Below are 14,928 nucleotides of genomic sequence, written 5' to 3'. Positions count from 1 at the left end.
GGGCCCAAACACACACGAGACAATTTTGGCGCCATCCCGCATTTCAAGATGGCGCGCTCAAAGCCGAAGGGGCATCCGACGTCGACTCTGCCCGACGCGTCAGGTCGCGGGCACGCGCCACTCAAAACAGCTGACGAGTGAAAACTTTGACTGTCAGAAATGGAATCTGACATTTGAGGTGATTTTATTAAGGGCTCAACTTTCTTTTCATAACATCCAGAGGAAAAACAACAATAACAACAGGTGGAGTCGTTCTTCATTTGAAAGCGGACTATTTCTCGGTGCTTTAGAGCAGCTTGTTTTTGTTTTAACGCCGCCACTGTTGCCTTGGCGACACAGACAACCTCATCCCTGCGAAAGGGATTTTGACGGCTAAAGTGCACGAGCGGCAGGAAGACGTGGAGTCCAGCTGCCGCCTCCCAGTACCATCATGCATTGCGCCACCCTCGCATCCGCTGTGTTGGGACGACGTCGATCGACATCACCCTCCGCTGATTGGCGGGGGCGGGTATTTGAGCCGGGTGATCATACGCGACACCCCAACGACGACACGCGGCACAGGTTTGAGTCGACTGAACGGAAATCACGGTCGCGTCATTGGGAATAGCCGAGCAGAAAAAAAATCGTCGCCGCCACGCACGCCCGTCGCCATTTTGGCGGCACGTGCTCACATTGCGGTGCGGATGGCGGCGGCGGTCATTTGGGTCCCGCTTGCCGCAGTCGGGAATTCAAGTTCCGAGTGCCACGGGCGAATCTGAAGAGGAAAGACTCCAAGTGAGTCCCGAGTGCTCATTTGCCATCTGCGATTCCCGCCGCCAAAGAGAGAGTCCGGCGTTGGCGACGTCCGCATCAAAGCGGCGCCTTCCGACCTTGACGTGACCTTCAGACGGACAGTTCCGTGTCCGCGGGAGCGAGAGTGGTCTTCGGACTGGCCGCGACCCCCCGCTCCTCCGGGATGCACGGCGCGTCGCCGCCGAGGTCGGCCAGTAGACCTGCAACAGCAACGCCGAGTCACTTGAATCTCTGCCACATGATGAGAAGCCGAGGCCGTCGCTCGCACTCGACAAACCCGGCCGGCCGCAAACCGAGGGGAAGTTATCACACCAAAGTCACCAAACGGCGCTACGCCACTAGTGAGTTGGTTTGCAGTTGCTATGGAAGATGATCCAACGCTAATCAAAAGAACATCTTCTTTATCTTCTGCGAAAAATGTCACTGCAGCTTCTGGAGTTGTTGAGGCCGTCCTCTTCAAGCACAAACGAATGCAGGAACAAAAGGGGCATTTTCCAAGTGGAATCATTTATTTTCAAATGAAATATTGGGGGCTGGGGGGGTTAACCGTTTCTGTGAAATTTGACGCAAGCGGCTGCAGTGAATCAAAATTTTTCCGAGCTTTTTTGGGTTTGACAGACAAAAAAAAAATCCAAGAAGGTTTTGGAAAAGTCAGCAAGGTCTAGGACGTCACCGTCATTTGGCTTCTTTTTAGATGTGGGGGGGGGGGGGGGGTGATTGTAGTTGGAAATCGGATGTTTGTGATTTCTTCTTTTAATGTCAACCGGTTGGCACCTTTAATCGTTGGCTCCGAGTCGTAAACAGAACTGTCGGAGCTGGCTCGGTCCCGCTGCGGCTTGGATCTCGAACCTCCGCCGGCGCTCTCCTTCAGCACGCCGCACCTGAACAACACGCACGGCAAATCTAATTCCGGCAACAGGAATGGCACGTTCGGAGCCGACGGAAAGCGACACCGACACTGCGAGCGTGCGTGCGGTTGGGCTGACCTGTCCAAAGTGGACGTGCCAGGGTGACTGACCGATCTTCTCATCTGGACACCAAACAGCACACGTTCAATGATATCCGTTCTCTTGGTGTGATTCGACTGTGTAAGCAAAGCGCACTACACGCACACACACACGCACAGATATGCGCACACGCACACGAGGAGAGTGGCTGACCCTTTCAGGAGGCTGCAGGTGCGGCGCGAGGCTCTGCTGCGCCAAGCTCATGCACTCCTCCAGCGTCCGGATGAAGGTGGCGCAGGTGGCGCTAAGGAGGGAGGCCTGAGGAACACAAAGGTAGAAGTTGGTGTCTGGCGGCGCCAGGCGGCGGTTTGCTTCGGAGGCCAAACCTCGGACGGGGGCATGTCCTGGCGCTCCGCGCCGCTCTGTGATTGGATGCTTTGGACCTGCTGGACCAGCAGGTCGCAGTAGAGACGAAGCTCCGACATTTTGGTCCTCAGACAGTCTGGACCTACAACACACACGCATGCACATATCCAGGCTGGGGCAAGCGGCCATTTTCAGGAGTCTTTGGAAAATGGCTCGCTCGGGATGTTTTGTTTGGTTGGGTTTTTTTTACATTCAATTTTTGGGGAGCAACTTCCATATTTGGGCGTGGGAGTCACCCGTCCCTAACACATATAGAATAGAAGCGGTCTTTTTTTTTTTCTGTGGACGCGGTCCCGGCGGGCACCTCTGTGTTTGTGCACGTCCAAGCTTCCGGCTTTGGATGAGCCGAGCGCCACCAGCCAGCGTTGTCTCTCCGCCGCGTTCACCGCCCTCACGTAAAAATGCTGCTCGCCGGGAATGATCAGCTCCAAACGCGTGGTGTCCGTCGGGTGAACTGCAAAGGAGCGAGGTGAGCCGCGCGGGGTCGGGATCGCTTCCGCTCTTCGGGACGCCGCCGGCGGGCCGACCTTTAATTTCACACACGGACATCTTGATGGAGCCTTTGCTTCCTTTGCCCACGTCGTCCTCACTGTCGTAGTAGGAGATGACGCCGTCTTCCAGCACGAACCAGCGCGGCTGCCAGCCTGCCGTACACGCGAAGCCTTTACTTCATTCGGCCGAAAACGTGATTGAGATGTGCGTCGAACGGCAATGTCCTTACGGATGAAAATATAAACGTGAGCGCTGTTGTATTCCTTGTGACTACATACAATGCAGTGTCTTTCTCGGATGCTCGTCTTATGATGAATACTGGCCATAGACTCGTAGACGTCGGCCACCATAAAAAGGTGAATGTGTTACACAGATTTCAAGATTTTTCTAAATGAAATTTGGATGATTATATCTTACTGCTAAGGAAAAAATAAAAAACCCTAACAAGGGAAATGTAAAGGAAAAGTGTTAGGAATTTGCCTTCTGAAATATGTTGAACAAATCGATTTGTTTTGTTGTCCTCTGTCGCTCTACGCTTGTCCACATTGTTGGCAACAACGTGTTCTTTTAGACTTTATTATTCATACGTGATGCCTTGACATATTACGGTCCCTTGTTTATGTACTCTGCACTAAATTGTATTATAAGCCAAACTTGAATAAATCACCGGTGCGACACGGTGCATGAAGCGCATAACTTATCATTTTCGTTGTTAATTAAACAATCAGAATATCACCTGTAAACTATGTATGCAGTGTCTTCTTTCTGAATTCGCGTATCTGTTATTCTAACACGACAACCATCAGCATGACTATGATAAGTCGATGAACAATGAAGCTGATGAACGTGACCTCGAGACATAGACAAAAAAGACAAAAAGGAGACCCACCCGTCATGTAGTTGGTCCATTTGTACAAGACGCCCTCCATGTGTCTCCTTCTCCAGTTGAATTCGGGACAGATGCTAACGGGCTAAAGCCTAACTGGCGAGGTTACTCGCAGCAGTTCAGCGACGAAACGAGACGAGTCGAGTCGGTCAAAAACGTAACTGCCATGTTGCGCTTCTTTCCCTCTCAAATACGACAACAATTGTCGAGCTGTTGGCAACATTGCCGCGTTACGTCTTAGTTTTGTTGCTAACTAGAGGACAAATTAGCTGACGGAAGAGAGCAAAAAAAATGTCAACAAAACAAACGCGGACGACGGAAGCCGGCGAAGGTCATATCGCACCAAAGAAGATCACCGCCAAATTTATATTTTCCGTACTGCATTACAAAAGGGCTGTTGTAGTTGATTATTTGTTACTTAACATCGTCGTATTATCAACAGGGCCAAAATAGCATATTTCATGTGACAAACCTGTGTGTGTCTTTACCACAGACTGTACTTCTGCCATATCAATGACGTTCGGGAGACAAGTCACAGCGCATGCGCACTCAGAGTAAAGCCGCCACGAACAGAAGACGGCCCAGAAGTCAGGTACTGTCTTCATATGTAAGGAAAAAGTTTATAACATGCCAGACTTTGAACGAAACGTAAAAAATATCTAAGAATGTAATAAAATTAACGAAATGTCTGTGCTATGGACAACGTTCCGAAATAAGTACTCAAGCTGGCAGTAAAAAAAAAAATTGTGACCAACAAGTTCAACTCCAGAGGAACTACAGAAGCGTAAAAATTAGATTTTTTTTCTCACAAGGTGATGTCACCTACGTATCGATTACTGTTCAGCAGAGGAAATAATACACAGTTGCGGTTTTTTTTTAGAACTCGTCGTTTTGTCTTTATTGCATTGGAACATATATATCTATGTGTATATATTTATATTTTATAAATGTGAATTTTTACACTACAATCTTATATTGTGACACATTATAAAAGACTGCAAAAACATAGCACTAAAAACGATTACCAAACGATAAATAATTCATTTGTCTTGTTTTTTCGCCGGGTTGGCAGAGAGGACGCTGGCCACGTCAGAACCGGAAACGGGGCACACTTGATGTTGGCACACATAATTGAAGACAAATAAAAACATTGACCGGTTGCTGACTGCGCTCGGCAAATAACATATACTGTACTGTACTTGTGAGTCACATTTAGAGTCCCGTCCCCCCCCCCCCCCCCCCCCCGCTTTTAAATGTTCAACAGCCATCACACAACCGCTTAGGAATTTACATCTACCACAAGTGCTTCATTTGGGCACTATTTTTGTTTTTCCACGCAATTTATGGATGAGGCGATATGTTGATCCGTTTGAACGAATATTGATAGAAACCTCTGCTTCAGAAATCATTTGCGCTTCTTTAGGAAAGAAATACGAACGTTACGATATCACGTCTGAGTCAGCGGTGTTGGAAAGCAGCTCACAGGAAGTCCCAAAGTGAAAGTGAGGTGGACGGCAAACACACAAAGACGGACAAGTTTCACGTGCTGTTGGCCCGATAGCAGAACGGCACAAAATCATTTTGAATGGACCGAAAAGTTTTTTGTTTGTTTTTTCTCTCGGTACATCAATGATGATTCTCAGTCATCCAAGTCCTTAAAATCCACAACGCGTGAATTGCGACAACTGGAATCTTTGTTGTTGATTTTTTTCTTGCTTTTCAAAAACGTTCAAAGTGACTTTTGTGCAATCACGCTATCGGGCTAACGATCCATTTGACTCCTCTTTTAGGTCACCAAAGGCATCGGGTTGGACGGTCAAAACATTGTTTTGGGGGTTTTTTCTCACAAAAATCTAATTATAGATCTTTTTCCCCCACGTCAGTTCTAGAAAAAGTAGACGATGATGACATTCAAAACTAGTGTTGCATTTCTTTTTTAAATTTTACTTCTCGTATTTCTATCAAATCAATTTGAAGGAGCCTCCACATGCTCCTTTGTTCTTATTTGGCCACACGTACTTATTTCTTGCGTTTTGACGGCCTTCTCATCTCCCACACACACGCGCAACCCTGTGACCATTCATGAATAGAAACACACGCACGCAAAAGACACGACAGGTGGACATTTGGACCGATCAACATGGCCGCCCGCTCGGCCGGCAGGAAGCTAAGACACTGGAGTCAAAAAGAGTGACGAGCGCGATGAAGCTGACGCGGAAGCGAATGGATGTGAAGAGGAGCTCGAGGCAGCCTGATGAGGAGGATGTTGATGACGAATGAGTGCAGTTGGCTCATTTGCCGGCACCTACTCAAAGCCATATTTCCTCAGATAGTCTGCAAAATATTGACTCCACTGCGAACGGGGGTGACATCATCGGCACCGCCCAACCCACTCTTGAGGACTTGCACACCGCAAGAACCAAAACAAGGGCACGGAAAATCCTACTGGACCCCTCCCCACACTCTGCACACCACCTTTTCCAGCTACTCCCCTCAGGCAAGCGCCACCGATCTATGCGCACCAAATCCAGCAGACTCAAACAGCTTCTTGTCAAGTCGTGTGAGAGCAACAGCGCCCGGCTTCTATTTGAGGAAATGTGGCACGACAGAAGAGGACACATCCGACTTAAAAATGATCATCGACAACAACAACCACCCCAAAAAAAATGCTTCATGACATCGTCGTCATTTTGAAACACGTCCTCCATTTGGGGGGAAGACACGTTGGAAAGTTTCACGGCAGCTCGCGAGACGGCGCCCGTTTTCAAATTGTGACATCAAGACCTTCACGTTACTAGCACTACTCCAGATAGATAATTATGACATTATTGCAAGATGGGATGATTTTTTTTTCCCCTACCCGATTGGCCTGGAAAACAACCGTAAACGTTCAACGTAGGCACGAGCACACACGCGTCTGGATCGGGGGAAGAGACTCACGATGACCGCTCGGCTTATCGTGATGCAGTCGGTGCGCTGCTTATCTCGAGGGGACGGCACACGAGGAGAGCAGGAAGGACACACTTGTGTGGTCCCTTAGGTTCGAAAAATCAGCCCAGATGTGACAAATCGATATGCGTGTACCCCCCCCCCCACACACTTAAAATGGAGGTACTATTCAAATATTTGAATACAAGTACTGATGTCTTTGAGATGTTCATTCACATAGCGTGTGTGTGCGTGTAGCTGAGTAGCACACAATGGTCAACGAGACACGATCATACAGACGGTCCGATACAGTTATAGTACAACATCTACACATCAACTATACATTGTGCGTTTTTTTTTTTTTTTTACCCCCCCTCTGTAGTATTTTCTGTGGGGCGGGCTGATTGATCACCATCACATCACTGCTAAAAGATGCGCGGAAGTGGACGTGAAGCCGCAGAGACACAATTTCGGAGGGGGCGGGGGGGGGGGGGGGGGCGTCACACGTCCCGTCTTTGACCGGCCGCCACTCCTGTCGATCCGCGGCTCAGCGCGGGGGCTAATGGCTTGTGTCGGGGGAGCTAGAAGGACTACAAAGGGTCCGAGGACCAAAGGGGTTGATGAGTTACAAAATGACCTTGACAGTGACGGGACGCCGGCGGTCGTTATGATATGACGGTGGCCTCCGTCACGATGGCGGGGTCTTCGATGTCGGCTTTGCTCTGGACCATCCGCAGCTCCAGCTGGGGGGGACTGGGCCTCCGACCGGGACCTGCCAGTTCTGAGGAGAGCGAGAAGAAGACAATCCAGACTTTGGTGGAAGATACAGCGGAGAATATTTTTTTAACATTTTCTAGTAAGTGAAATTACAATGGTATTCAATGACACGCTGATTTGAGTGTGCGCCACCTGCTGGTGGAGAAGGCTTTCCTCACCGTGAGCATACGATATGGTCCTCTGGATGACGTGATGCATCACCGAAAACGTTTTCTCACAAGCCGTCTGATTGGCACAAGGGTGGACAGAGAAGACGTGCGTATTCATGGCAGCTTGGGTATTTTGGAAAAGCGGTCAGCCAAAGTATTGGGACGCCGTGAACAAATGGGGAGTTTACAGCCGTAAGACCTTCCACACTAGTCCACTCCGCCGTGTTGGTCAAAGCACTACTAGTACGCAGTGAGTCTCTTGGACCCTGCCTCACCCGCCCCCGGATGGATTTTGGCCTGTTTTCCTGCCACGTCTCTTCTCTCTCACTCTCTTGAGGGATTTCGTCCAATTGCGGATCGCTTCGTTTGGTGATTTAGAACCGCGTCCCAATACTTTGGTTCACTCTAGAGCGGCCGTCGTTACCTTGAGGTCATTCGGGTAGTGGTGGGTCCACGCCAGCAGCATAGCGGCAAACAAGTCGCCCGTGCCCACAAAGACGGCGTCCACTTTGGGAACTTCGATTCTGACCCTCTGCGTTGTCCTGCTGCCGTCGGGGCGAACTGAACGGAGAGCGAGGATTACCTTTTGTTGCCTCGAAGGCAGCGCGTCAATCAATCGATCGATCAATCAATGTGGAAGTGACAGCCACCGTGACGCTGGCTGCCCAGCGACACCAGGAAGCGATCGCCCAGTCTGGAGGGCAGGTCGGAGGAGGTGATGACCACCGTGTCCGGGCCCATGGCGTGCAGCAGGTCCATCACCTGCGCGGCAAACAAAGACATGCTTACGAAGCGGCCCAAAGACGAATTGGGAAGAACGCAGGCCGCTCACCTCCACGGCATCTTTCTCTGTGCTGATGTTCTTCCCCGTTAACAGTCTGAAAACAAATCATTGGGTGAGTGCAAAAAAAAAAGCTAGAATTGACTTCACCAGTTCAGTTGGAAAAAAAAATAAAGTCATACAATTTATGATCATTTGACGATTGCATTTTTTTTGTCGTTGTGATATTTATGCTCCACGGTTTGTGAAAATGCACCGTTCGCCATCGCAACAAATTGCGGTCGATGACATCAGGAACAATCAAAAAGATGATTGGAATCATTGAAAAAGGGTGATCGTCATCGGGTAAGGCATAAATGAGTTTGGCTTTTTAGAACGATGTAAATAAACATTTGATAACTGAAGATGGCAACTGGTGTCACTCATTCGGAACAACCGGTTTTGTTTTGAAATCGCGTGCCGCCCTCGACGCGGATTCTCCTGAGAAGCAATCACGGAAGGTCACGATTGCTCAACGAACGGCAGATAAACACAACTCACTCTGCCTCAAACTGGTTGGGAGTGATGATGTCAGCGACGGGAACCACCTTGTTCTTGTACACCGGATAGAGGTTCTGAGGGACGTACTGTCAAGGCATTCGCAGTCAGAACGCGGAGACCAAACGCAAAACGCTCGAGACGCATAAAGCACACTCACGACCCACCATGGAGCCGTGGTCACCCAGCACCGGGTCGCACACTGCAACGACAAAAGCAAAACACGCGCACTCCGTTCCCATCTCTGTTGTGAAAAAGGCAGAACGAGTACCACAAGTGGTGTGCGGGCTCCCTCTAGTGGCGGGCCACTTAGTACTACACGCTCACCTTCCAAACATTTTTGTCCGGGGGGGGGTTGGAAAAGTTGGGAGAGCCCTCCATGTCATCAAGCCTTAAGAAGAGAAGTCACCACTCACCGTACACCAAATTTGGATTGGCTCTCTTGAGCTCTTGAACGATATCCACCACCATCTCCAGGAAGGACGTGTCCCTGGTGTAGCCTGAACACGAGGCATTTCCGCCATTTGGACAAACATCCAACAAACGCCTTCGTCACCGACGGATACGCGCGCACCTGTGAGAACGTAATCGTACTGGTGCACGTTGTTGAGCTTGATGCCTTCGTAGAGAACGTGCAGTTCGTCCGCTGTCAAAACTTGGCCCTTCCAGTGCGAATAGCCTGAAAGGGGATGAGGAGGCGGAGCTTGTTAGGTCGCACACGCTTACGCACGAGTCAAGGGAAAGCTATTTAAAGTCACACATTTATTTTGTGACTGTGGGTCTGTCTGTGTGTGTGTGTGTGTGTGTGTATCCATGCGTCTGTGTATGCATATATTTTGGCAGACATTACATTTGCCACCACAAAGTGTCCTGTTGCACATTAGCCATCTGCCAATCAGTCAACAAATGTGCCGCCAGAAGGAGCGCGCGTGTGCGTGCACTGGTGCACGTCTGTCTGCTGCAGGCTGATGTCGCAGCTCCAGGTGAGTCACAGGCGGGTCACGTGTTTGAGGGCGGGGGGGGGGGGTCTAGTTGCCAGGCAACACGGTAGGAGAAAGCCGGAGACACTGAGAAGGGACGTGAGTGTGTGCGTATGAGATGACATCATCACTTGCTGCTGTGGCAATTGACGCCGTCATTTTCTGGGGCCTCTCGGCTCCGAGCTGGTGGCCATTTTTCACATTAGATCATATCATGAAGACTCTTAAGTGTGAATTTCAAATTGTACTATTTCCTCCCCAAAAAAGATCGATTTCTTGATGAAGATGTCAAATGAATTCTCAGCCGTCCCTCGAGATGCCGTTATGGTTTACGATTGCACAAGCCGTTCACGGGTTACGCCGGCAAATCCGACAGCGAAACGGTCCTCAACGCAGTGACGCGAAATGCGACGACAGCCAATCAGGAAGCTCCCTTAACGCATGCAATACCAGCTAATTCTGGACCATGTCTGAAAAGACGTTTAAAAACGTCTTTGGGAGCGAATGAGTTAAGCTGCTCGTGGCCGGCTTCCGCCATTTCTTCTCGCTTATCTTATGGTGGATCAACATCACATGGGCACCGAGCGGGCTTCTTCACCCGTCATGAATCAGCGGCTGTTGCCTGAGCTAAAAGGAGGCGTGTTGTCGATTCTCAACCAAATTTGGATGGAAATCGACCCTCGCGAGCATACGAGCGATTAAAAACTGATTTTGCGTGATTCGTCACGATATTGTGCGGGTATTTTATTTGTCCACATGTTGAAGCTTTCTTTTTTTTTTTTCTTGCATCAAGTGATTGAAAGCGGACTGGTGGCTGACTAACCGTGTGGTGCTGCAGCACACGCGGCAAAGGAAGATGGTGAAAGCGTTGGTCTTACCTGTGTGGTTGGAGAACTGCACCGAGTTGATGGAGTCCACCTCAAAGCCCAAAACCTGCAAGGAAACAAACACACGCATATGCAAGGTCACAACAGGAGATAAATACTCAGATTTGGATAAGTGAAACTACCGCAGTGAGTCGCGGTACGAATGACTGACAGGAAGTGACAGGCGACACCCTGCGTGCGCTTTGTAATTCTCCGTGCCGACGAGGACTCCCGAGGTGCCCACAATTTGTACATTTGAATTCGCGCGTCTGTTTATTTGGGGCAAAACACAGCGGCGGTCCGCACGTGAATTGCCAACAAACGGATAAGCCTGCCGAGGTATTCGCCGTTAGCCCAGACGCAACTGCCGATCAAAACCCCAACGCCACTGCCATTTTCGGCAAGTGCTTGTCTTGCGTCGGACACGGCCTCCCAACGGTGTGAAAGTAGGGAAAAGTCCTCTTTCACACGCCGCGTAAAAGGGTCTTCTATATATAGAGAGCAGCTAATGGCTGCTGTTCTTTATCCCCATATAACGATTATTATTTGCGCATTAGCGGGCGCAAAGAGAATCAGTCAGACGTAACAAGTTCAAGGCGCTCTCGTGGGCCCGGGACGAGCACCCGCAACTTCCCCAGGGTACCTCGGAGCCGACGGGGCCAAAAATAGATGAAGCGCTTCGTGCCACAGCGTGAGAGATGATGTGGAGGTTCATCCGGCTTCATCGGCATCATCATCATCATCATCATCCAACCAAAGCGACCAGCTCTCATTACATTCATGCTGTCAACAACAGAAATCGCACGCTCACTTTCACAGCCCGCCGAGCTAATCTCATCTGGGTCTTTCACATCTACGGTATCGTACGGAGCAAAAATATTTTGCTTGGACAACGAATCTTTTCCGCAGCATTCTTCTTGACAACCAATAGAGAAGGATCGAGTTTCAACCATCAGTGTAGTTTGGCACATTTGCTCCCTCTTATGTGCTCCTGTTAAGTGAGCAGTAGCAAGTGCGCTGTGGGAAATCAATTTGGACCGATGTCATTGAATTGCTCCCAAATGGGTTTGATCTCTAGTGGTTGCGACGATTAATCAATTAGTCAACAACTAATTGATTGTCAAAAGAATCAACGACTATTTTGAGAATGTTGAAAATGGGATGATGGGTTCCTGGCAAAATGAGGGGGTCACGTTGTTAGTTACGGTGGCTTCCTCATTCAAACATTCAACAGATGGTTTCTACACGACTATCCAAGGGATGGGAAAAACTTTTTCGCTCAAGCGCCACATTTGAAACATTTTTGACTCTAAATGGTTGTGCTTCCATATATGCCCCGCGATTGGCTGGAGACCAGTCGTGGGTGTAACCAGCCTCTTGCCCAAAGTCAGCTGTGATAGACTCAAAGTCACCCGAGTTCCCTCGTGAGGACTAACACTATAAAAAAATGGTGGCTTGACATAAAATGGTACCAATTCTCCTCAATTTGTGTAGCAACTGTCTCCCGTAATGGAACGAGTGACCTTAACAGGTTCCACTCGCTACCTGGGACCGATCTAAACACATGCAGGCACCGTCCGTCCCAAAAGCAGTGTTCTATTTGTCACGATGGATATTGATGTCCGTTTCAACGTCGGACCCCCCAAGGTTTGACTCAATGACAACACGAAGAAAAGGTGATGAGGAGTCGTGAGTGACAGCTTGGGGGGAAACGAAACGTCATTTTGGAGGCTGTCGCTTCCAGGAGGACAAACTCAAAACGGACAGCGATGAAAAATCAAACCGAGCGACGGGGTAGGTCACGACTCGTTTGTGGCCAAAGACAAACTTTGATTTTCGCTCGTTTAGTCACGACGCGCAATGCGATGGCACATTTTGTAAGGGAGGGTGGCGAATAAATGAATAAAAGGAGCATCACACATGAAATGTCAGTCAAGGTCCCCCACTCGTCGCTTCATGGATGCGAGGAAGCGGAGGCTGCTTGGCTCACTTGATTTCTACCTGCAGCGGGAAAGAGGCGCTCTTGTTGCCTACATATCCTCGGACGACGTGGCTCTGGATGGACAGGACGCGGCACTCCATGGCGGCTCCCGATGGTCGGCCGAGGGGCACAGTCGCGGGCGGACTCTCGCTCGTTCGCTCGCCTCACCGCATAACACCGAAGTCACAGCCCGAGCCCGGCGCGCGCCCACCGGAAATTTAGCTTAATGTTAGCCTGACGGCTAACCGAAGGTGTGTCACGCGCACGTATGACGGCGCGAGCGTGCGCGTGGCCGTACACGAACGAACCCCAGTTCTCGCGGAGACTTATCACTGATTCAACCGTTGATAAGAGTCCGTGCGGGAAATCTCCCGTTCACGCGAAGCCACTTAAAAGCACTCAAAATGACGCAGTGCGATTGCCAATGCTGTTGGTGTCGCTGTTTACATCGCTGCCACCTGATTTACTGACATATAAAACGTAGAACAAGACGCCGTGTTCAACCGCCAAACCGAAACACGAACACGTAAAAGCAAATATTTGCGTGCACAGGAATGTATGCGTGGGCATGAAGACAAAAACGGCAACTATTAGATGGCAATACTGTGCATGTTGATTGTTGGGGGAAGGGTGGCCTCCTCTTCCCCGCGTGTTCGTTGAATTTCGGACGAGGAGAATGTTGGTAAACCAAATAAAGGCTGGAGGCGATGAACAGTTCCTTCGAAGGGTTTACTTTATTTTTCTGCAGTTTACGAATCGATTCGGGCTCCCGAGGGGTCCCGATTTGAATCAGGAAGCGTAAAAGAAACACATTCATGAGATTATATAGAGACAATATGACAATGAGAGGCGGGGAGGTACGCCCCTCATGCAAATCCCGGAAACAAAGAAAGTAACATGACATCTGACCCGGTGTGGCTGTAAGAAGTCGGGAGCGGTGAGGTGAGACCAAACCACCACTACCCACCATTTGGTGTGGTGGCAAGTTCCAGAACCCCGCTGTGCATACATCCTGGGATGAGAGTTCCCCCCAGGGGGGCTTAACAGCAAACAGGGACCTACCCAAGGTGCGGGGGAACAACAGAGGACACTTGGGGGACCGTTAATCAACCAAGGAGGGAGAAGATAAGATCCAACACTACATACGTTGTTTTAAGTGTGCAAAGAGGTGTTCGGGAAAGAGACTGGGATCAATAGTACTCATAGAAAAACACAGAAACTAAGGATAACAGTTCCTCTTTTGGTGTTGACACGTCCTCTGGAGGGGTCCTGAAAGTGGCGGGGTGAGGGGGTACCAAAGATGATCGTAATCACAGTAAGCAGGAGATACCTTCAACAACTTTCTACATTGTTTCTTTCAAGTGTCTGAACAAACACAACCAACAGAGAGGACATAACACCTTAGTGACCGAATCTAACCAAGAGGAGAGGAATAATACTGTAACGATTGAGAGGACAAATACTGTATCAATCAAGTCTATAACTAAGAGGAGAGGAATAACACTGTAATAACCGAGAGGACTAGTACTGTAACAATCAAATCTAACTAACAGAGAGGAATAACACTTTAACGAACAAACCTAACTAAAGGGAGAGGAACAATACTGTAACACGATCTCATGAAATCACTACAGTACTGTAGTCAAAGGGGTGTGCTGATCGTCCTAAGATAGCATCTATTACCAATTATTGGGTGCTTCGGTGTGACAAAATGGGGAGACGCGGAGGTCGTGTGTTCACGTTCACTCCAGTTCTATTAGATTAAAACGGAAGCTACAGTAATGTTTGAACAGGCGAAATGAATGGTCATCACGAAATCAATTGACGTCATCAGCGGAGGGACATTCTGGCCATTCTAAAGCTCCGACGTCATCAGCGGAGGGACATTCTGGGCATTCTAAAACTCTGACATCTGCCCTTGAAGGCAAAGAAAAGATGACGTTTTCGACCTCGGGTGACATTTTTACGTTGGACCAAAGATAGACCAGGATAAAAGAAGAACGGTGGACGATTCGTAATTGTGACCAAGACAGAGTCGTGGTTGACGGATTTGGCAACTCGCATATAAAACAACAGCAAGCAGCGGTGCTGGATGTGAAAAAAAATCTAAAGACTGCATATGAATGACAAATATAGCACAGCAATGCCGCAGAGTCGTGATGAGAAGACGAGCGCGTCCAATACATATCTCCAACTCCACCTGCTGTTAAACGAGGGGACTAAAGGCTTGCTCTCATTTGTGAAAAATGAAAACAAGTTAATAACCATTATCTGCAAAACTTTTATAAACAAGAGTAAATTAGTTAACTTCATGGTAAATGAACTGTCACTTATCTCGCACTTTTCTATGTCATGTACTCAAAGTGCTTTACACAGTTAGCTCATT

At 49.0% G+C, this 14,928-nt stretch overlaps 2 protein-coding genes across 3 annotated transcripts; both read right to left on the bottom strand.

Annotated features, from left to right (window-relative positions):
• Positions 1-142: 142 nt before the first annotated feature.
• plekha3 (pleckstrin homology domain containing, family A (phosphoinositide binding specific) member 3) lies at positions 143-4,162 on the bottom strand. 2 transcript variants are annotated; one of them, XM_086121350.1, is made up of 8 exons: positions 3,547-4,162; positions 2,693-2,881; positions 2,470-2,619; positions 2,126-2,247; positions 1,953-2,057; positions 1,779-1,822; positions 1,567-1,673; positions 143-992 (listed from the first exon to the last, which is right to left on the bottom strand). In XM_086121350.1, exons 2-8 carry the CDS (start codon positions 2,712-2,714, stop codon positions 883-885), a joined length of 660 nt encoding a protein of 219 aa, XP_085977476.1. In that variant the 5' UTR covers positions 2,715-2,881; positions 3,547-4,162; the 3' UTR covers positions 143-882. The 2 variants fall into 2 exon arrangements, with proteins under 2 accessions (XP_085977476.1, XP_085977475.1); XM_086121349.1 differs by having other exon boundaries at positions 2,693-2,809; positions 3,547-4,161.
• Positions 4,163-6,104: 1,942 nt separating this feature from the next.
• Positions 6,105-12,971, bottom strand: pdxkb (pyridoxal (pyridoxine, vitamin B6) kinase b). Its single transcript, XM_086121348.1, has 11 exons — positions 12,563-12,971; positions 10,574-10,628; positions 9,290-9,394; positions 9,132-9,215; positions 8,883-8,917; positions 8,719-8,804; positions 8,230-8,275; positions 8,048-8,159; positions 7,822-7,958; positions 7,407-7,473; positions 6,105-7,252 (listed from the first exon to the last, which is right to left on the bottom strand). The coding sequence occupies exons 1-11, from the start codon at positions 12,641-12,643 to the stop codon at positions 7,137-7,139; spliced, it is 924 nt and encodes a 307-aa protein (XP_085977474.1). The 5' UTR covers positions 12,644-12,971; the 3' UTR covers positions 6,105-7,136.
• Between the last annotated feature and the right edge of the window lie 1,957 nt (positions 12,972-14,928).

Source organism: Hippocampus guttulatus, chromosome 10, assembly GCF_054856545.1.
Source record: "Hippocampus guttulatus isolate MCC_2025c chromosome 10, RoL_Hgut_1.0, whole genome shotgun sequence".
Lineage (NCBI taxonomy): Eukaryota > Metazoa > Chordata > Actinopteri > Syngnathiformes > Syngnathidae > Hippocampus > Hippocampus guttulatus.
Note: the sequence above shows the minus strand (reverse complement) of the source record. Positions and strands in the feature narration are given on the sequence as shown.